The sequence below is a fragment of the Piliocolobus tephrosceles genome, unplaced genomic scaffold (genome assembly GCF_002776525.5).
Source record: "Piliocolobus tephrosceles isolate RC106 unplaced genomic scaffold, ASM277652v3 unscaffolded_108, whole genome shotgun sequence".
Lineage (NCBI taxonomy): Eukaryota > Metazoa > Chordata > Mammalia > Primates > Cercopithecidae > Piliocolobus > Piliocolobus tephrosceles.
This window is the reverse complement of record NW_022291865.1, coordinates 1,495,962-1,519,838: the sequence shown is the minus strand read 5'-3', so window position 1 is coordinate 1,519,838 and position 23,877 is coordinate 1,495,962. Positions and strand designations below refer to the sequence as shown.

At 38.6% G+C, this 23,877-nt stretch overlaps 1 protein-coding gene across 2 annotated transcripts in view; it reads right to left on the bottom strand.

The window, feature by feature from the left end:
- Positions 1-23,877, bottom strand: part of LOC111529161 (E3 ubiquitin-protein ligase UBR1) — a 158,966-nt gene that overhangs the window by 105,331 nt on the left and 29,758 nt on the right. For both annotated transcript variants that reach the window (XM_023196014.2, XM_026447834.1), the window contains exons 4-12: positions 23,077-23,187; positions 18,539-18,669; positions 15,660-15,798; positions 6,125-6,187; positions 5,775-5,898; positions 5,166-5,273; positions 4,387-4,475; positions 2,098-2,196; positions 447-604 (exon numbers count right to left, since the gene is read on the bottom strand). In XM_023196014.2, coding sequence (XP_023051782.2) covers positions 447-604; positions 2,098-2,196; positions 4,387-4,475; positions 5,166-5,273; positions 5,775-5,898; positions 6,125-6,187; positions 15,660-15,798; positions 18,539-18,669; positions 23,077-23,187 — 1,022 coding nt within the window. The remainder of the gene's footprint in view (positions 1-446; positions 605-2,097; positions 2,197-4,386; positions 4,476-5,165; positions 5,274-5,774; positions 5,899-6,124; positions 6,188-15,659; positions 15,799-18,538; positions 18,670-23,076; positions 23,188-23,877) is intronic.

Genomic DNA, 23,877 nt, shown 5'->3' with positions numbered 1-23,877 from the left:
GCTTGGGCAACAGGACGAGACCCTGTCTCAAAAAAAAAAAAAAAAAAAGAAAAGAAAAAAGAAAATGAAAGAAATTTACATCAATACATTATCTGAAACTATGCACAAAGAGACTATATAGGAAGGACAGAACCAAAGTGTGTGAGTGGAAGTGAGTGAAAAGTATGGTAATTACAATGGGAATGCATTTGGTGACCCCAGAAGACCCCAAGTTATTGTAACAGGCCTCTCCTCAATAGCATCTTTATTAACCAGGTTTTACAACTCAGTAAGAAGCCTTCACTGAAGACATTTATTAATGCAAGGCAGTAACAGTTCTTTGTACTTGCCATCATTATAAAGAGAATTCTAGATAACCAAAATGATCACAGGATTACTTATAAGACACAGCAAATAAGCACACTGAGTTTAACAGGTACCCTCACGTTTTGACTTGAACAACTTACTTTAGGTCACATATTACTGCATATACTCTTCCCAGTTTGTCCTGGCTGTAACCCTGGAAGTTGAATTTATTGTTCCTGTCCAAGTACTCAGGTAAAACTTCTAGCAGAGTTTCAGTAATGACAGAGATAACATTCTGCTCTTCAATAAGATGTCGAGCCTGCAGAATATTTCAAGAATATTTTCTTTAGCATTAACTCACTGTAGTATGGACTTAATTTATTCATTCATTTAGTTAGTCCGTAAGTTATTTTTAATAAATGTTTGTTATTGAATGTTAACCACAGTCCTTAGTTTCACTGAATAGCAACTACTAAGAAGTTATTTTCTAAAAGAAAAAAATTCCCTACTCCTCGGTAACTAGACAACACCTATTTGGATACCCCAAGCCCATCAGACAGGTTATCTAGATAAACATTCATCATCAGTAATCACACAATGAAGCCAGGTGTGGTGGCTCATGCCTGTAATCCCAGGATTTTGGGAGGCCGAGGCAGGCGGATCACCTGAGGTCAGGAGTTCGAGACCACCCTGGTCAACATGGCAAAACCCCTTCTCCACAAAAAATACAAAAATTAGCCAGGTGTGGTGGCAATGCCTGTAATCTCAGCTATTCAGGAGGCTGAGGCAGGAGAATCGCTTGAACCAGGAGGCAGAGGTTGCGGTAAGCCGAGATTGTGCTAATACACTCCAGCCTGAGTGACAGAGTGAGACTCCGTCTCAAAAAAAAATCACATGATGAGCAAAGTACAACAAAGATGTACTTCATGACTTCTAGCACACTACGATCTATTTTGAAATCTCCTTCTTACCCCAATCTAAATTCTCCTCCCCATCCTTTTGAAAAAGTAAACTAGAAACAATTAACCAAGTTTGGTTAACTATCTAATTCCAAACAAGAAAAGAAGTAGGGCTGGGCGAGTGGCTCACACCTGTAATCCCAGCACTTTGTCACACCTGTAATCCCAGCACTTTGGAAGGCTAAGGCAGGCGGATCACCTGAGGTCAGGAGTTTGAGACCAGCCTGGCCAACATGGTGAAACCCCGTCTCTACTAAAAATACAAAAATTAGCCAGGCATGGTGGTGCATGCCCATAATCCCAGCTACTTGGGTGGCTAAGGCATGAGAATCGCTTGAACTCGGGAAGCAAAGGCTGCAGTGAGCTGAGGTCATCCCACTGCACTCCAGCCAGGGCAACCCAGCAAGACTCTGTCTCAAAAACCAAAAAACAAAAAACAAAGAAAAGTAGTAGTATACAAAGGAAGCAAAATCTTCCACTCTACTCCCAGGCCTATGTAGCACCATCTCTCCCAAATGCTTGACAGGCACACTCTCCCGCTTCTCAGTTTTATCTTACTCTATCTGCCTACAAACAATAACTTTAAAATAAAATATTTTTGGTTTGAAAAGTCAGGGTTCGTAAGTTACTCTAGAAAGTAAGAAACCAGTTCTAGGTGTCATCTGCATTGACGAGGACATCTGAACCAAGGCAGCGCCTCGTTAACTAGTCCTTGGGTAGCACTAAAGTATTCACATAGCCCAACTTACTGATTCTAACATTGTTCTAATTTGATTCAACATTAAGTGGAATTCTTACAAAGCAAAACAAGTTTTACTTAGAAAGACTGAAAAGGAATATAATCAATACATACCAGAGTAGGAACAGTAAACATCTGAACTGAAAGTGCAGTTATAGAGATACTTCTGTCATGATCATCACTGATATATTCTTTCTGTAGTTGTTTATAATACTGAAATATATAAGTAGAGAATCAATTATAAATCACTACTAAAGACCTTTAAAAAATCCCAATTTTAATAACTGCTGCAAGTTTCTTTCTATCTATAAAATGTCAAGTAAGATAATTCCTATTTATTAAGGCAAGATATTATGATCAACAAAAATATCTTAGAAGGAGAATAACAAACAACAAATCAAGTAAGGCCGGGCGCGGTGGCTCAAGCCTGTAATCCCAGCACTTTGGGAGGCCGAGACGGGCGGATCATGAGGTCAGGAGATCGAGACCATCCTGGCTAACACGGTGAAACCCCGTCTCTACTAAAAATACAAAAAACTAGCCGGGCGAGGTGGTGGGCGCCTGTAGTCCCAGCTACTCCGGAGGCTGAGGCAGGAGAATGGCGTGAACCCGGGAGGCGGAGCTTGCAGTGAGCTGAGATCCGGCCACTGCACTCCAGCCCAGGAGACACAGCAAGACTCCGTCTCAAGAAAAAAAAAAAAAACAAATCAAGTAAAAATTCACTTACTCAATTCAGCAGAGATAGAAGTGGAAACTATTAAGACATACATACAGGTTAAAAAAAAAAAAAAAAAAACACAGAGGACTGCAATGGTATAGTTTATCCTTTCTCCAAACAGAATCTGGGGCAACCTTTAGCAGCTTCTACTCTAATGGTATTGGGCAGGGAATATATTCAAAGTATGTAACAACAAATATGACCCAGAAAAACCAACCCATCAGATTGAATCCAGTCTTAAACAGAACGGATGCTGGCTGCAAATAACTTCTTTCCCATACTGGTACATAACAACTGCAAAACAACCCTGATAAACTGGGAGAACAAAAATGGTAATACACTCAGTCACATAACAGGCATCTATTATGTGCAAGGCACAAAGTTGGATACTTAACCTATTTTAAGTTGGATACTTTACCTTCCAAAATTCCTACAATGTTTAAGGGGTAACCATGGTGTACAAAAAAAATCATCTAAGTAGGGAGATCAGCTTTTGTATAAGAAAACAAAATTTCATTTCAGATCACACATATGGTCCAATATTCTATATCTAAAGAGTTTTAGAAGAGAACATCTTAGGTTGCCATCACTGCTGAAGGATAAGACATACAACAAATGTCTTAGTTACTTGTAAGTCTGCATATAAAATCCAGGGAATGCAGGTATCTTATCCCACAGTGTCATTTGCTTACAACAATCATTCTTTCTTTCTCTGCTTCCAGTTCCATCTTGGGTCCTATATCTACCTTAAGTCTTACAGAATTGACTGCAACTCAAAATCAGAGGAAATTAACAAGTATTACTGGATACCTTTATATAAGGCAAAATAAAAGATTCAAAGGAGTCCCTGATATGTATAACCTTGCGATCTAATTTGGTTGATAGACAAAAAGACACAGTAAGGTAAGAGATACATGACAGATTAATAAAACATTAAAAAGCTGTAAATTTTAGCCTTACATTTTAGCTTCCAACAATTAAGTAGAACCCTTGGCCACCTAATTCCTGCACCCCACTTTAGCATACACATCTGTTCTTCTTTCCTGCTATCCTTTTTCAATTAGTCACTTCTATTCTTATTGTAACTTTACAAACAGGCAAATAAATGATTAGGAAGACTGAATGCATATGTGAATGTGATAATTTCCCTTTGCTCTGGGTCAGTAGGTCATGTTCCACCTACCTCTTCTCTAAGAGCGCTGTTTCTATACAAGCAAATGACATTTGTGAAAATATTTATGCAATGTATGAGACCGAACTTTTTTTTTTTTTTGAGATAGGAGTCTCACTCTGTTGCCCAGACTAGGGTGCGGTGGCGCGATCTTGGCTCACGGCAACCTCCATCTCCCGGGTTCAAGCGATTTTCCTGCCTCAGCCTCCTGAGTAGCTAGGGCTACAGGCACCCACCACCATGCCCGGCTAATTTCTGTATTTTTAGTAGAGACGGGGTTTCACCATGTTGGCCAGGCTGGTCTCGAGCTCCTGACTTCAAATGATCCACCCACCTCCACCTCCCAAAGTGCTGGGATTACAGGTGTGAGTCAACCCTCAGGGCCAAGAACGAACTTTTGACAAAGAAATGAATCATAACATTTAATTTTGGATTCATAATTATCTGTTTCTATTAGTTCATTTATAAAAACTGCCTATTTGTATTTATTGATATCTAATTTATAAATAATTACCTTCACAAATTCCATAGCAAAGAGTTTTTTGTATTCCATCTCCATAAAAAAACTGCTGAAGATCAATTCATGAAGGATCTTACGGGCACCTATAGATTATTTTGGGGAGGGTGGGGGAATGAGGGGAATCACCAAGGCAAAAACCAAAAACATTCCAGCTATTAGAGTGGCAGAATATTATAAAATTATTTCACATGCAAACAGACCTCAAATATAAACAGTATTTATTGTATTAATATTTAATAACTAGAATTTAAAATACACACATATATTGCCTTTTCCCTCTTTTTCTGTACCCCTCCCACCACTTCATCTTACACTTCAATTTATTCTCTCCTAACTTTTTCATTCTGTTTCTATTTCACTCAAAAGTACTCTTACTCTGTACTTTTCCTTCTCCATGCTTTTAGCCTTTCTCTTGACTTTTACATTTTGTTCTTCATTTAGATTTTTACAATGAAAATAGCTTTCTTTTTGCCACTCAACAATGGCATTACTACCTGAATATATAGATACATGTATAGATATATACATATATACTCTTTTTGACTGGCTCTCACTAAATGAAAAGACTCTATAATTAAAAGATAACATCCCTGCGTTTTAACACCAAAGAATACATACTGACTGGTTAAACTTGATATTCACATGTAATATCTTATCAGTCAAGATCACAGATTTAGTAACTAATTTAATAAACAAAAGATATTACAGCTCCACTTTAAGATCATAATCTTCCTTTGCTTCCTGACAAAAAGCATAAGCAAATGTCTACTTACCTTTATAAAGCTTTGCATCCCAAAGCATTAACCTGCTTATGAGACAGGGATTCTCCGAGTCAGGTTCTTCTCTAAGGCATGCTTGGCAAAAGATCTGCCTAAAGTCACCTACAAACAAAAGAGTTCACACAATTACACAACTTGTACTCTTTTTCTTTTTAAATAGAGATGAATCTCACTCTGTTGCCCAGGTTGGTCTTGAACTCCCGGGCTCAAGTGATCCTCCCGCCTCAGTCTCTCGCAGTGCTGGGGTTACTGTCATAAGCCACTGCACTCAGCCATAATTTTTATTCTTATAATATTTCTCCTAAAAGTACTTTTCCTATAACATGTGAAAAGACTAACATTAATCCTCCTACATTTGATGTAAAGAATAATTCTGTCAACATCAAAGACTCAACAGTCAATAAAAAGGTATTATTTGATACTATGCACTTGAAATAATATGCTAAGATATTATGCATTTGAAATGCAACCCTGAAAATTAATCAAAGTGTATAAACCAAAAAAAAGAAAAACTGTATTTCATACTCAGTGACATTTTAAAATTTGTGACTATAAAAAACACAGTATTTTATCAGAAACAAGAAAAACAGGGGGTATGCTTACTTGAATAGCTCATAATTTTGTTCATCCAGGAACCAAGACGCAAAGCAAATTTCTGATGAGCCATAATCTCTGAGTGTAATACTTCTACATGAAGTGGATGTTGAGAGACATTTTCTGAATGACTCTACAAATGAAGGCAACAAACCAAAAAAATAGTATTTAAAATTTGCTTTTAGTAAAGGCATTTATACTTTAAAAAAAGAAATCACATAACCCTGCCAGTTCCAAATTTCTGCATCTAGGTGCCCCAAACCACTTCAACAACATCATCACTCAAATTATTCTACTTGGCCTCTTGTAAAGTACTTTCATCTTTAACTTCTCTTTTTCCCCCTAATTCAGAAAGTTACCTTTATATCTTCCTTTGCTTCCTGGCAAGCAGCATAAGCACCCACTTTAACAGCCCGACGACCCTAATTATAGACAAAAGTGAGAATTAGGTAATGAAATGATAACCACAATCAATAAGCAATATGTAGCCCAAAGACTTAATGAGCTCTTAATTACTAATCACGTGTTGACTAAACATTGTAAGATATTGAAACAATACCTGAAAGACAGATGCAAATGTTTAACACCTTTATGAAGTATGAAAACTTTAATATACCTAGGAGAGATATTCTATAATTTAAGATGCTGAGTTTCTTGCCTGGCAAGAATGGTAGTTCTTTAGTTACTGAAGTGTCCTTTCTACTTGTATGAAACAATGACTCAGGCTTTCTAAACTTCTGCTGTGTGTTTAAAATATTTTTCAAGAATGAATTCACAGTTCTTCAACACGTATCCTATAATATACTTGTGGCCCATTAACGAGCTGGAAGTATAGTTGGACTACTGATTCCACCAGTCCTGGAGGCGCTCATGCAAGGTCTATGTAGGATTTCCTTGTAGCTTATTCTTTTACCCACCTGTAAAAATTTATCATTTTCTATGTGTGTCATGTGAAAAAAGGAAGCACTGTCTTCCTCATTTAACCTTTATAATGACCCTATGAAGAAAGTATACCCCACTTACAGATGATAAAAAGAAAAATAAGACAGAAGTTAATTTGTCCCCAAATCAGAAAGTTAGCAAGTGATAGATTCAGAGATCCATGACAAGCATTTCATCTCGAGTCTGCACTTCTAACCATCCTATAATATTCCCTCTTTAGCTCCTTAGTACATAAGCATAAGAACTATCCAAATATATTTGGACTACTAATTATACCAGTAAGGTTGCCATTACAGAAGAAAAAAATGCACAAAAAGCCAGGCCATAAGAGATTGTTAAAAGAACAGATAAGACAAGAATAGTTATATAAACTTGAGCTCAATCAGCTTATATGTATGTGATGCTGGCAATTAACCTACAGCAGTGGATCTCAATAAACGGGGGGAGGAAAACCACCTCACGTCCATATTTTTTGGCTGCTATCAAAAATTAACAAGGGAGTTTGCTGATCATGGTGGATGGGAGGCAGGACTAGATTGCAGCTCCGACTCAGATGGACGGAGGAGCGCACAGAGGCTCACATCATGAATTTTAGCTTCAGAACGACTGCAAGAACAAACCAGGAATCCAAAGAGGACCCACAGACCTTCTGAAGGAGGGGACTGCTCCTGCAGGACCTGGGAGACACCCTAAATACTCAGTCCCACTATCTTTCCAGAGGAAAAGAAGTCATTATATGAAAAAGATACGGCCGGGCGCGGTGGCTCAAGCCTGTAATCCCAGCACTTTGGGAGGCCGAGACGGGCGGATCACAAGGTCAGGAGATCGAGACCATCCTGGCTAACACGGTGAAACCCCGTCTCTACTAAAATACAAAAAATTAGCCGGGCGTGTTGGCGGGCGCCTGTAGTCCCAGCTACTCGGGAGGCTGAGGCAGGAGAATGGCGTGAACCCAGGAGGTGGAGCTTGCAGTGAGCTGAGATCCGGCCACTGCACTCCAGCCTGGGCGACAGAGCAAGACTCCGTCTCAAAAAAAAAAAAAAAAAAAAAAAAGAAAAAGATACTTGCACACACATGCTTTTAGCAGTTACAATTCGCAATTGCAAAATCATGGCACCAACTCAAATGCCCATCAAAGAGTGGATAAACTGTGACATATCTATATATACACACATATATACACATACACATACAAACACACATATATGTATATATAGACACACACATGTGTATACACACACACACACACACACACACACACACACAGGATGGAATACTACTCAGCCATAAAAAAGGAATGAATTAATGGCATTTGCAGCAACCTGGGTGAGACTGGAGACTATTATTCTAAGTGAAGTAAATCAGGAATGGAAAACCAAACATCGTATGTTCTCATTGATACGTGGGAGCTAAGCTATGAGGACGCAAAGGCATAAGAATGATACAATGGACTTTGGGTACTTTGAGGGAAGGGTGGGTGGGGGAAGAGGGACAAAAGACTATAAATAGGATGCAGTGTATACTGCTGGGGTGATGGGTGCATCAAAAATCTCACAAATCACCACTAAAGAACTTGCTCATATAACCAAATACCACCTGTACCCCAATAACCTAGGGAAAATAGTACTGACAAGGATGTGGAGAAGCCCTTGTGCATTGCTGGAGAATATACAAAATGGTGCAGCTGCTATAGAAAACAATATGATGGTTCCTCAAGAAATTAGAAATAGAATTCCCATATGATCCAGCAATTCCACTTGTGGGCATGTACCGAAAAGAACTGAAAGCAAAGACTTGAACAGACTTTTGTGGATCCATGTTCACAAGAGCATTATTCACAATAGCAGAAGGTGGAAGAAACCCAAGTGTCCACTGACAAGATGAACAGGCAAACAAAATATGGTGTGTGTGTGTGTATATACTGTATACAGGACAATACTGTACAGTACAACACTGTACATATTTATGTGTATACATATATACATATATATATACACACATACCACATATACCATATACATATACATGTCATATAGTTGATAAAATATGGATAAACTTTGAGGACATATATGTTAAGTGAAATAAACCAGTCACAAACAGACAAATACTGCATGATCTCACGTGTATGAGATATCTAAAATAGTCAAGCTCTTAGAAAGTAGAATTGGTGGTTGCCAGGGGATAGAGGGAGGGGAAAAGGGGGAATTGTTGAATGGATATAAAGTTTCAGTTTTGCAAGATAGAAAAGTTCTAGAGATCTGTTGCATGACAAGATAGTTAACACTAGTATACGGTATACCTAGAAAAAGATTAAAATGATAAATTTTATGTTATGTAGATTTTACCACCATTAAAAATTTTATTGATTGACTGAAGATGGGGTCTCACTCTGTTGTTCAGGCTGGAAGGCAGTGGTGTGATCAAAGCTCACTACAGCCTTGAACTCCCAGGCTCAGCCTCCTAAGTAGCTGGGACTACAGAAATCCAACAAAAATAACCTTTCTTAATGACCAAAAAATACAGGGGTGGGAGTAGATCAACTGAAGAGAGGCAGTGTTTTCAAAATACACGAGCATTTCTTTCCTATTCTCTTCCCCACACTCCCAATTCTGATTTCCTAGGCTTGGGCTGGCATGTCTACTCCGAAAAAAAAAAAATTCTTTCCAAGTGATTTCTAATAGGTTACCTTTATCCTCACACTACAGCTGAAAGCACAGAACTACAAGTGTGTATCTTTAAGGTTTTGTAAAACAGACTAACTGCAACACAGTTTCTTCTAGCCAAGGAGTACATTTTTCACCTTAATTGGGTGTACAACATTATCTCATGTCCTATTTTACCTTTTGAATAATCATTTATTAAAAAGCTTTTCTTGCAATCACCATCACCTTATGGAGCCTTGGGACCCCAAAACAAGACAACCTATCAGTAGATAGATTAGCTGTAGCTACAGGCCTTCCCCACTTTGACTGCAGAGGAGAGCAGTAACAGGAAGAAATGCTAGGAAGAGATAGGGCAAACACTGGGAGACACAGATCTTTCCATTCCATATGAAAACCGACAAAGCACAGCCCCATGCTTTCGCAAGTCAATTCTCCTGGGACACTGGTTTCTCCTACTGGTATGTGCCTTTTCAGAGTCCTAAGATCATGACAGCTCACAGTAATCCTCCTACAATAATAGATCTGATTATCTACTAAGATTTTCTCTTGTAGTCTGCAATATTAACCTTGTACATAAGACGGCAAAAATGTGACCCAGAAGCCGGGTGCAGTGGCTCACACCTGTAATCCCAGCATTTTGGAAGGCCAAGGCAGGCAAATCACCTGAGCCCAGGAGTTCAAGACAAGTGTGAGCAACATAGTGAGACCCTGTCTCTTAAAATAAAAATTAATTTTTTAAAAATATGAACTTAAAAAGAGCACCATTACATCTTTAAATTTTTTCTTGAATGCCTGTTTCTTTCTTTTTTTTATTATTATTATTTTTTGAGATGGAATTTCGTTCGTTGTTGCCCGGGCTGGAGTGCAATGGAATGATCTCAGCTCACTGCAACCTCCACCTCCTGGGTTCAAGTGATTCTCCCGCCTCAGTCTCCTGAGTAGCTGGGATTACAGGCATGCACCACCACACCTGGCTAATTTTGTATTTCTAGTAGAGATGGGGTTTCTCCATGTTGGTCAGGCTGGTCGAGAACTCCTGACCTCAGGAGATCCGCCTGCCTCAGCCTCCCAAAGTGCTGGGATTACAGGTGTGGGCCACCGTACCCGGCCTTTGAATGACTGTTTCTTTCATAAGAACAGTAGGGAATAATTCTTTGAATTCATCTTGGTATTTCCTCAAAGGCAGATTCAATCTAATTCATCTTGGTATTTCCTCAAAGAGCTTTAATAAATGTTTAGTGAACTCACTTAGAGTTCACTAAAAGTGTGTATATTTAAGGGTTTGTAAAACAGACTGTTTTACGCATTTTAAGAAAATCTTTGATAAACTATTATTTACCCGGGGGAGGAGGCCAAGAGAAGGAAATAGAGCTTGATCAGTATGAGATTATCATAGGACAGCTGAAGAAAACAGAAGAAAACAAACATAAAAGTTTTTAAAAACTATTTGATGGGTTGTCACCTGAAAGAAAAAGAAGAGCTTTTCTGGTTTGTTCTATAAGAAATTAGTCGGAAAACACATAGAGACAGATTTTGGCTGAAAACAGGAAAACAATTTTTCTAAGAATGAGAGTTGTCTAACAAGCAAAGCAGTCAGAGAAACAAACTTTCTAAGTGCTAAAAGCACAAGTTAGAGGACCAGCGATATTGTGCTCTCAATATAAGGATGGCCAATTTCACTGGTTTTTCACTATTTCCTATCTTACATCTTTTTTTTTTGAGACAGAATCTCGCTCTGTTGCCCAGGCTGGAGTGCAATGGTGCAATCTCAGTTCACTGCAACCTCCCCCTCCCAGGTTCAAGCAATTCTCCTGCCTCAGTCTCCTGAGTAGCTGGGATTACAGGCATGTGCCACTACACCCGGCTAATTTTGTATTTTTAGTAGAGACGGGGTTTCACCATGTTGGCAAGACTAGTCTCCTGACCTCAGGTGATCCGCCCGCCTAAGCCTCCCCAAGTACTGGAATTACAGGCGTGAGCCACCACACCCGGCCCTATCTTACAACTTTACCATCAAACAGGGTCCTACCAGGACAAAAACAAAAGGCTCCATTTTTCTCCTAAGAAGGATATTTAAAGACTGTCTTTTAAGGTCTTTGTGATTACAGCCACCTAATGTTTTCTGAATGAGACAGGGTATAAATATATATTTAATAATTGTTCTGAAAATCTAACATCCCAAGTAGATTTTACTTTGTACAACTAGTACTATAGTTGAAAATCATAAGCCTGATTAACCTTTAAAGTTCATTCTATGACCTATAACTACAGCATAGCAACAGTGATATAGGTATTGACATCTGACTAAACCCGGTATCATTCTGAAGGACTAAAAAATGTTTGCTAAATACCCCATTTCACTTTCTTCTATTATTTTCTGTCTTCTTTTCCTATCTCTATTGTTTTCGCCTTTTCTTTCTTTGCCCACTTTTCTCTTTCTTCCTCTGATTGGTTCTCCTTTCCTATTCTCTTCCTTACCTTTTTTTCTTCAACTTTTAATTTCCAGGTTACATGTGCAGGATGTGCAGGTTTGTTACATAGGTAAACGTGTGCCATGGTTGTCTGCTGCAGAGATCAACCCATCACCTAGGTATTAAGTCCAGGATCCATTAGCAATTCTTCCTGATACTCTCTCCCACCTCGATCTCCCTGACAGGCCCCAGTGTGTGTTGCTCCCCACCAAGTGGCCATGCGTTCTCATCATTCAGCTCCACTTATAAGTGAGAGCATGCATGTTTGGTTTACTTTTCCTGAGTTAGTTTGCTGAGGATAATGGCTTCCAGCTCCATCCACAGCCCTGCAAAGGATATGATCTTGTTCCTTTTTTTGGCTGCATTTCTCTAACGATCCATGATGTTGAGCTTTTATTCATGTTTGCTGCCTGCATGTATGTCTTCTTTTGAGAAGTGTCTGTTCATGTCTTTTGCCTACTTTTTGGTGAGGCTGTTGGTATTTTTCTTGTAAATTTGTTTAAGTTCCTTGTAGACTGGGTACTAAACCTTCATCAGATGGACAGATTGCAAAAATGTTCTCTTATTCTGTAGGTTGTTCACTCTGATGATAGTTTCTTTTGCTGTGCAGAAGCTGTTTGGTTTAATTAGATCCCATTTGTCAATTTTTGCTTTTGTTGCAATTGCTTTTGGTGTTTTTGTCATGAAATCTTTGCCCATGCCTATGTCCTGAATGGTACTGCCTAGATTTTTTTCTAGGATTTATAGCTTGGGGTTTTACATTTAAGTCTTTAATCTATCTTGAGTTAATTTTTGTATAAGGTATAGGGAAGGGGTCCAGTTTCAATTTTCTGCATATGGCTAGCCAGTTATCCTAGCACCATTTATTGAATAGGGAATCCTTTCCCCATTGCTTGTTTTTGTCATGTTTGTCAATAATCAGATGTTTCTAGGTGTGTGGTCTTATTTCTGAGTTCTCTATTCTGTTCCATTGGTCTATGTGTCTCTTTTCGTAGCAGTACCAAGTTGTTTTGGTTACTATAGACTAGTAGTATAAAGTAGGGTAGTATGATGTCTCCAGCTTTTATATTTTTGCTTAGGATTGTATTGGCTATTTAGGCTCTTTTTAGGTTCCATTTGAATTTTTAAGTAGTTTTTTCTAATTCTGTGAAGAACATTAATGGTAGTTTAATGGGAATAACATTGAACTTATAAATTACTTTGGGCAGTATGGTCGTTTTCACAATGGTGATTCTTCCCATCCATGAAGATGGAATGTTTTTTCCCATTTGTTCGTGTCCTGTTGAGCAGTGGTTTGTAGTTCCCCTTGAAGAGGTCCTTCACTTCTCTTGTTAGCTGTATTCGTAGGTATTTTATTCTCTCTGTAGCAATTGTGAATGAGAGTTCATTCATGATTTGGCTCTCTGCTTGCCTGCTGTTGGTGTACAGGAATGCTTATTCTCTTCCTTTTCTTTTGCCTGCTAAATCTTCATCTTTCTTGTGTTCTTTAAGGACTACCTTACCTATCTCTCTTTTTCTCAATCTTATTAACTGTAAATAAATATAGCTTTCAACCATTCCTCTTAAAACTCACTCATACTTATGTTCTTCACTTCCTTACAATAAATCTAATTTCAGGAATCTATCAGCCAAAGAGTAGAACACACTTCTTAAAATACTTTAGAGTTATGTCAAATTATAAGGAATCTGGAAACACAGTCAATCTGAGACCAGCAATGATTAACATACATTTATCACTTCCACTTGACTATATGTAACTTATGAGGTCATCCAAAACTTAGAAGAAAACACAGTTCACATTTACATGCTGGTCATATCAGTAAATAACTGATCTTTTTAGCCTCTGAGCAAACAGAGACTTATTTATATACAAGAGAAATGTTGGAGAAAACATAGGCTGACCAAAATGTGGTCCTTGCACTGGAAGTATCAAAATCACCTAGGAACCTTGTTAGAAATGAAGAACTGCATACCCAATAGCAAACCTACTAGAAATCACCTGGGAACCTGTTAGAAATGAAGAACTGAACTGCATACCCCATAGCAAATCAGAATTTATATTTTGTTTTGTCTCAGTTTTTTTTTGTAGAGACAGAGTCTCGCTATGTTAGCCAGGCTGGTCTCAAACTCCTGGCATCAAGTGATCCTCCTACCTCAGTCTCCCAAAGTGCTACAAGTACAGGCATGAGCCACAGCACCTGGCCCCTAGAATCTGCATTTTTAACAAGATCTATTCATGTGAACATTAAACTTTCAAGAGTGCTATTCTAACCAGAACTCTCTTTTATTTTTTTTTTGAGACAGAGTCTTGCTCTGTCGCCCAGGCTGGAGTGCAATGGCACGATCTCGGCTCACTGCAAGCTCCGCCTCCTGGGTTCATTCCATTCTCCTGCCTCAGCCTCCCAAGTAGCTAGGACTACAGGTGCCCGCCACCATGCTGGGCTAATTGTTTGTATTTTTAGTAGAGATGCGGTTTCACCGTGTTAGCCAGGAGGGCCTCAATCTCCTGACCTCATGATCCACGTGCCTTGGCCTCCCAAAGTGCTGGGATTACAGGTGTGAGTCACCGCGCCTGGCCACTAACCAGAATTCTTATGTACTCAGAATGAGTTACTGGTGTGCCAAGATATTGATCCTCTTAGTTCTCCAGGTATAAATACAGATTTATGAAATAGAGATAATAATATCAGTATCAATCTCAAAATAGTTGACTTATGGCTATAGGGCTTAAGTGAGATATTACATATAAAGTATACCATGTTTGACATATGTAAATACTTCGTAAATGTTAGCTATTATTAGCTGTTCACACCCTTTTGTTTTTTTCACTTCATTTGCTCTTTCATTAATGATTTGCGATCACATAAGCTACACATACGAAACACAGAGAAAGTTAACCACATATTCTAATTCTATATTAAACCATGTATCTTTTAAAAGTACATTAAAAATGAAAAAATTAAATGACTAATGTCATGCTATTTCTTACTCTAGATTATACTGCACCCAAGGGCAAGGATGAGGTTAATATTTCTTTTATATACTCATATTACCTGAAGAACCCATTTTGCTCCGGATGGATGTTAAATAAACTGAGCCATAGAATTAATATTACTCGAAAAATAATTTAAATAAAACATGTTAAGACCTCAGAAATGATCAACTTTTCGTAATTCATGCACTTATTCATTCATTCATTCAATAAAGAATTATAGGACCAGACTAAAGTTGAGATGACATTCTTACCTACGCTTTGCCAAATAAATTCAGTAACTTTCTTTTTTTCTTTTTTTTTTGAGATGGAGTCGCTCTGTCGCCCGGGCTGGAGTGCAGTGGCGTGATCTTGGCTCACTGCAAGCTCCACCTCCCAGGTTCACGCCATTCTCCTGCCTCAGCCTCCCAAGTAGCTGGGACTATAGGCGCCTGCCACCACGTCCGGCTAAATTTTTGTATTTTTAGTAGAGACGGGATTTCACCATGTTAGCCAGGAGGGTCTCGATCTCCTGACCTCCTGACCTCCTGATCAACCCGCCTCGGCCTCCCAAAGTGCTGGGATTACAGGCGTGAGCCACCACGCCCGCCCAAATTCAGTAACTTTCTAATTATTTAAAATAAAAGATGAAAGTTATAAACAGTTACCTAAAATTATGATACACACACACACAAAACTGAAGCTCTAACCAATTTACCTAGGATGTATGGAATAAATGGAGAGGATGGTCAGACCTAACACAATACTGAGCAAGGGCTTCAGTCAACACCTGGCTGCCAGGAAGCTTTTAGAAAACAGAAATGTAATTCAAAAGGAGACCACAAACCTCTTTGTCTATGGCAGTGGTATGCAACTGGGCCTCTGCAAGCTCACAGTCAAGAGCCCTTTGTAGGCTGTATATGACGTGGTCATATGAATGGTGTTCATCATTGAAAAGGACACAATAGTATCTTTCATTTTTCTCCCTGTTAGAAAAAAAACAAACACATATTTAGATACTAATCAAATAAACAAAGGAAAAGTTTAAAAAAAAATAGACAAAATTAGTATGTAACATCTGTGTAGTTTCCTACCTGTAGAAAAGTAACACCATAAAAGTAATATAGAATTTGTTTTTTTTTTTTGAAACAGGGTCCCACTCTGTCACCCAGGCTGGAGTGCAGTGACACAACCTCGAGTCACTGCAACCGCTCCCTCCCAGGCTCAAGCGATACTCCCACCTCAGCCTCCTAAGTATCTGAGACTGCAGGCACGTGTCACCAGGCCCAGCTAATTTTTGTATTTTTTGTAGAGATGCTTCACCACGTTCTCCAGGCTGGTTGCAAACTCCTGAGCTCAAGCAATCCGCCTGCTTCAACCTCCCAAAGTGCCAGGATTACAGGCGTGAGCCACCACGCCCGGCCCAGAATTTGATTTTAAGTGGTATAGTGCCATCACTTTTTAAAACTCTGATAAAAATATTTCCTTTTCCATGTTTTTCCCCCAATTTTTCATATTACCTTCAAAACTTTCAGTTTAGTGACTGTATGTTTTGGGGTTTGTTTCTTTGTTTTTTGAGATGGAATCTCACTCTGTCACCCAGGCTGGAGTACAGTGGCGTGATCTCAGCTCACTGCAATCTCCATCTCCTGGGTTTAAGTGATTCTCCTGTCTCAGCCTCCGGAGTAGCTGGGATTACAGGCGCCCACCACCACGCCTGGCTAATTTTTGCATTTTTAGTAGAAACAAGGTTTTACCATGTTGGCCAAGCTGGTCTTGAACTCCTGACCTCAGGTGATCTGCCTGTCTTGGGCTGACTGTACGTTTTTAATACTACCCTTAACTCTTGCTTATCTCCTATTCTGACAAAAGGAGACAGGCCTCAGGCTCAGAACCTTGAAGCAAGTAATAAAAAACAGACTTCATTGAATTTATTTTTGTTTTTACTTTCTATTTAAGTGATACTGGTATTAATGTACATGTAAGTTAAAGTTTTAAAAAGTATACAGTATAGACTTAAGCACCAGCACTGTCATTTTGGCAACCGGACCTTAGACAGGTCACCTAATCTTTTAATTTTGCTGAGATGACTGCTTTTTCATCTCCAAATAGAACATAATATCTACATTCAAGAGTGTTATGAGGATTTCCCAAGATATGGAAAAACAGCTGCCATGGGCTACATATATGTTCAGGTTTTGTTTTGTTTTGTTTTGTTTTGTTTTGTTTTTTGAGACTGAGTCTCGCTCTGTCGCCCACGCTGGAGTGCAGTGGCGCCATCTCAGTTCACTGCAAGCTCTGCCTCCCGGGTTCATGCCATTCTCCTGCCTCAGCCTCCCAAGCAGCTGGGACCACAGGCGCCCGCCACCATGCCCAGCAATTTTTATATTTTAGTAGAGACAGGGTTTCCCCATGCTAGCCAGATGGTCTCGATCTCCTGACCTCGTGATCCGCCCACCTCAGCCTCCCAAAGTGCTGGGATTACAGGTGTGAGCCACTGTGCCTGGCCTATGTTCCCAGTTTTAAACAATATATAACATACTTTTACAATACACTCAATTGATTCTCAAAACTCTGAGGGGCATATTTTCTCAGCCCTCTTTCATTTTAGAAAACAGAGACCTAAAGGGGTTAAAAAACCAATATGTCATGGTCACAGTTCCAATAGACAGTGAGAGGGCCTAGAATTCAGATGCGTGAACCCAAAGACCCATGCTACTCACATATACAACGATACTCAAGCAATCCTCCTTTTTTTGATGGGCAGATGGCTCATATTATGTTTATCAACATAAAGTGACTTATAAGGTTTAACTGACATTAACACCTGTTGGAAATTAACATATTTGTGGATACAGTTTGTCATAACATTTATTTCCACAAGTGGTTTTTGACCTAATAAGTCAAAATAGTACATTTAATAATATATTTAATATCTCTATTAATTAGAATTCTTACTTCTTTCTCCCTTTAAAACAAAACAAACAAAAATAGTAAACTCAAAGAATGACTATTTAGATTTGTGCTGCAATTTTGTGAAAATCCTAATATTACACAGGTAGAAAAATTCTCACACAGCTGAAAGTTATCTTCATACCAGGTCCAGAATTCTTTTATGGCATTTGTAAGTTAAGAGCAAATATTACTGTCACTGAAAGACTTATGGCTACCAGAAACTGCTGAGTTTTAGCTTAAAAAAAAAAAAAAAAAAGTTACATCCCTATAATTTCAACAATTCTAGATACCAAAGCACAGGGGAAAGGGCCATTTCCTCGTTCCCATCCAACCTTCTTGATCAGGACAACAGCTAAAAACCTGGGCTACAGGGAGATACACTGTTTCAAAGTCCCTATCTTTGTTCACGAACCTCCTGAGGAAACTGGACATTAGTCCAGGCCAGGATCAAACTGGGCAATTTATTTACTTAGTGTGATGAGAGGCTGCTAGGTCCTTATAAACCATTTAGAACAAGACCCCAAAAATGTTGATATTTTTTTCCTAGAAATTCAAAGCTCCTGATAGACTATTCTTTTGGCTTAGCTTCTAGATGGTGCCTAGCAAAGTATATCATACAAACGGACATTTTGAAATATTCCCAAGAGATAAGTCACTAAGAATTTTTCCTAACAATAATTAGGCAGTAAATAACAAAAACAATTATCAAACAACATTTTACAATATAAATAACCATCACTAAAACTTGTTCCGTTTGACAGTTTTCCCCACCTTATCTGGAGTTCAGGAGGCAGTTCTTTTTCCTCTTCCCATATAGTCATTTCTACAACATATTTTATCACTGAAGGGAATATTTTCCTGGCTTGGGCAATTACCTCTTCATTCAACGGGCAGCGTGAATTCTATAAAAAAGCACAGAAAAACATACTAGTCAAGATTGCATACAAATAAATGGATAAGGAAGGAAATGTTAAGTTAAAATAATCACTTTGCTGAATTCATTACAACATCTTCCAGGAATGAATTCAAGTTGAGCTCAACAGGGTTGCTATATATTTAGATCGGGTTAGCTTAACCCCTTGTGGCCGAGTTGGTGTTACTGATGACAAAAAGGAGGCAGAACCATGGAGTCTCCCCATTAGTGAAATACTCTCTTACAAATGTTCCTACCTGCCTTTCTGAGTAGCTAATTATGATGATATCACATAACAATTGTTTATCCCTTATAGCTTACAAAGACTTTTCTCACAACTTGCTTCCCCAGATCCTCCTGGCTACTCTCTAAGGCAGAACAGGTATTAATGACATCGAAAAGAAATGGAACCCAGCCAGTCACAGAAGGACAAATACCGTATGATTCTGCTCATATGAAGTATCTAAAGTAGTCATAATCATAGAAGCAGAAGGTAGAAAGGTGGTTGCCAAGGGCTGAGGGTAGGCAGAAGGTTGTTTAGTGGGTATAGAGTTTCAGTGTCACAAGATGAAAAAGTTCTTAAGATCTGTTACACTAGTGAATATACTTAACACTACTGAACTCTATATCTACACTACTGAACTATACTCTTAAAAACGGTTAAGGGCCGGGCGCGGTGGCTCAAGCCTGTAATCCCAGCACTTTGGGAGGCCGAGACGGGCGGATCACGAGGTCAGGAGATCAAGACCATCCTGGCTAACACAATGAAACCCCGTCTCTACTAAAAATACAAAAAATTAGCCGGGCGAGGTGGCGGGCGCCTGTAGTCCCAGCTACTTGGGAGGCTGAGGCAGGAGAATGGCGTAAACCCGGGAGGCGGAGCTTGCAGTGAGCTGAGATCTGGCCACTGCACTCCAGCCTGGGCGACAGAGCGAGACTCCGTCTCAAAAAAAAAAAAAAAAAAAAAAAAAAAAAAAACGGTTAAGATGATAAATTTAATGTCAGGTACTTAACCATAAAAAAAAGATAAGGAACTCATCTAAGATCACAGAGCTTATAAAGAGCAGAAACATGACTAAAATCTGGTTCTTTTGACTCCCACAAAAAAGCAATGTTCTTTTCATTACAGAACATTAATAAAAAGCTTGTTCAAGTCAATCAGTTATAAAATCCACTTGAATGCTCCATATCATAAGCCATTAGGGAATGCAAACCCAAATCACAACGAGATACCACTTCACAGCTACGTAGGTGGCTATAACAAAAAATGCAGAAAACAATAAGTATTGGCCAGGATGTAAAAAATAATGTAAAAACATCAGCAACATTGTAAGATTTTGTAACAAGATAATGCTACAAAAATTACTTGTATTTCCCTCCCACCTCAGCCTCCTGAGTAACTAAGACTACAGGCATGTGCTACTACACCTAGGTAATTTTTAAATTTTTGTAGAGATGGAGTCTCCTGGCCTCAAGTGATCCACCCACTTCAGCCTCCCAAAGTGCTGGGATTACAGGAGTGAGCCACTGCACCCAGCCACCATAATAAGCTTTTTATATGATTTAAAATGAAGTACATAGTTTTAACATCTAAAAATCAATCAATGTAATATACCATACAAATAGAATAAAAAATAACTATGGATTCTTTAGGATTTTTCATATACAAAATCACTGTTGCCCAGGTTGGTCTCTAACTCCTGGCCTCAAGTAAGCCTCCTGCCTGGGTCTCCCAAAGTGCTGGGATTACAGGCGTGAGCCACCAGTTGCGTGTATTTCATGGCCGAAGATGTGTATATTTTATGGTTGTAATTGATAAAATAGCCTAGTGTCTACAAAATCATGTCCTCTGCAAACGGAGCTAGTTTTACTTCTCCCTTTCCAACATGGATGCCTTTTAACTACTTTTATTCCCTAAATTCCTTGGTAGAACCTCCAATACAATATTGAGCCGATATAGCAAAAGCAGACATCCTTGTCTTGTTTCTGACTTCAAGGGGAAAACATCCACTGTTTCAGCATTAACTATGATATTAACTGTGAGTTTTTCGTAGATGTCCTTTATCAGAACAACTATGAAAAAGGCTGAGGAAGTTCCCTTCTATTCTCAGTTTGTTGAAGTATTTTTATCATGGAAGGCTATTGGATTTTGTAATGTTTTTGCTACATCTACTGAGGTGATAATGTGGTTTTTATTCTATTTATATGGTGTATTACATTGGCTTTCAAATGTTAAAACTATATACTTCATTGTATATCATATGAAAAGCTTATTATGCTGGCTGGGCATGGAGGCTCACACCTGTAATCCCAGCACTCTGGGAGGCCGAGGCAGGTGAATCATTTGAATCCAGGAGTTTGAATCAGCCTGGCCAACATTATGAAACCCCATCTCTACTAAAAATATAAAATTAGCTGGATGTGGTGGCGCACGCCTGTAATCCCAGCTACTCAGGAAGCTGAGACATGAGAATTGCTTGAACTCAGGAGGTGAAGGTTACTGAGATCACACCACTACACTCCAGCCTGGGCAACTATGTCTCAAAAAAAAAAAAAAAAAAAAAAAAAGCTTATTATGCCATATCACTTCATTATTAATGATGATGTTAATACTAATGACTGATTTCAGGTGATGACAGTACGACAACTCCATTGTAAAATTGTAAAAGTTCTGTTTTTTCCCCTTATGACTAGCGAATAATCAATAATTTAGAAGTAAGTAAATAATGTTCCTCATCCACCTGAGTCTTAAGAATTTTAGCATCCTTGTCTGAATCAAATATTTCCTTATGGTTGACAAAATGTTGATTTTTCTAGTTCTATCATTCCTTCTCTATCAGCTAGCATTTCTCCAGAAAGAAAAGCTTTTCCTAATGAACTAGAGATACTTGGTTACCATGAAATACAATTCTTATTGAAAAGGCAGGATAAATGCTTACTTCACTCTCTTTACCAATTTTAATAGTAAGAAATTGACAGTACAGCTAGTTGTCATTGTGACAGACAGGTTTTACTTCATCTAGCTCTCATTTAGGTTTCATTAGGAACTCATGGATTTTTATATACTCAATGTGATTCAATCAATTATATTGGTTATTTATTGTTTTTTCTTTTGATGCTTCAATTATTCAAGTGCTTCAATTATTTCAATTCAATTCAATTATGCTTCGATTATTCAATGTGAACCTTTTCAAGCTGGGTCCTACATTCTTTTTTGCATGAGCTTACACTTTCCCTGACCCAGACCTGGAACCAGGTATTTCTGACAACAAGTGTCATAGTTTAAGAGCAGAATGGTACTTAAAAGATCAACACATGTGCCCTACAGGTGTTTGCTGTTTTAGGGATAGCCACAACAGTTTAAAGAGCACAAAAACTATATTCCTTGAAGTTGTGAAATAATTCATCTGTAAAATTTCTGAACATGGCATTCTGGGGCAAGTACTTTTTTGTGACCATTTTCTGAACTTCTTCAATGTAACTGACCAAGTTTTCTCTCTGCTTTTGAATAAAAATATTGTACTCTATACTATCTGATAAGATAATCCATTTTCAAGTATAATTGCACAAAATCACTAAAAGAGTATTTTATAATCCTTGGGATTCCTTCTGTATCTGTGATTCTATGGTTATTTCCCTATTCTCATTTCTAATTGTCTATATCTGGGCTTGCTCAAACTTTTTTATTTCCTTGACTGGGATGTATCTATTTAATCTAATTGACATGTTCTTTAAGAAAAGCAATTACTGTATATATCAGCTCTACTAATTCACTATATGCTACTCTTATCTATTAATAATTACTTCCTTTTGTTCATTTAGGCTTATATGCTGTGTACTATTTTTATTTTTGAGATAGAGTCTCACTCTGTCACCCAGGCTGGAGTGCAGTGGCATGATCTTGGCTCACTGCAACCTCCACCTCCCAAGTTCAAGTGATTCTCATGCCTCAGACCCCCGAGTAGCTGGGATTACAGGCATGTGCCACCACACCTGGCTAATTTTTGTATTTTTAGTAGAGACAGCTTTTCACCACGTTGGCCAGGCTGGTCTTGAACTCCTGACCTCAGGTGATCCACCTGCCTCAGGCTCCCAAAGTGCTGGGATTACAGGTGTGAGCCACAGCACCCGACCTGTGCACTCTTATGTATCAAGTTGATTGCTTAACAAAACATTCTCTGAATTCATCTTTTCATTGTAAATTCATTCTCTCTAATTTAGAGACATTATCAAATCCTTAACTTCTCTGGAGCTGGAAAAAAAAATTTCCTTACAGCTGAATATGAGAATAAAAATATCAGGGTTCTAAACGGAATCTATACACATAACATTTATTCTTATCTAACCTCAGCAAACTTAAAATAGTTAATAATTTTTAACAAAATAGCATTCTTACCTCTTTTATAGTACCTGCTCTTCCAGGTTCATGATTTACACAAAAAGGGCCAGTTTTCCATGCCTCTGTGTCTCCACAGTCACAGAACCCTCCTCCAGTAGAAGTATGCATCTGATAAAGGAAAAATGAGTTTGTCTTGATTTCAAATATTTTACTAAGCATGAAGAACGATAAAGATGACTCAAATAATAAATGCTCACCAATACTCCAACCTTAATTGAGTTCAATGTAATACTAACTGGATGTAACAAAAACCATTTTTGATTAGTTACTTAAAAAACAAACCAATAAACCAAAAACTTCCAAATCCTGAATACTTCATCATAACAAAAATGAACTGCCAAAACTGATAAGCTTTTGAAACATAACTCTAATTTTTAAATAATAGTTGTTTAAATTTTGACTAATGGAGAAGAATAGATTGCGAAGTGTGCGAAAATAATCTATACAACACCTAGAATTTTTGAGTGATAAGATTTTTCTTTTTGAGATGGAGTTTCACTCTTGTTGTCCAGGCTGGAGTGCAATTGTGTGATCTTGGCTCACCGCAACCTCTGCCTCCCAGATTCAAGCGATTCTCCTGCCTCAGCCTCCCAAGTGGCTGGAACTACAGGCATGCGTCACCACGCCTGGCTAATTTTGTATTTTTAGTAGAGATGGGGTTTCTCTATGTTGGCCAGGCTGGTCTCGAACTCCTGACCTCAGGTGATCCACCCGCCTCGGCCTCCCAAAGTACTGGGATTACAGGTGTGAGCCACCACGCCCAGCCTGATAAGATTTTTTTTTAGGCCGGGCGCGGTG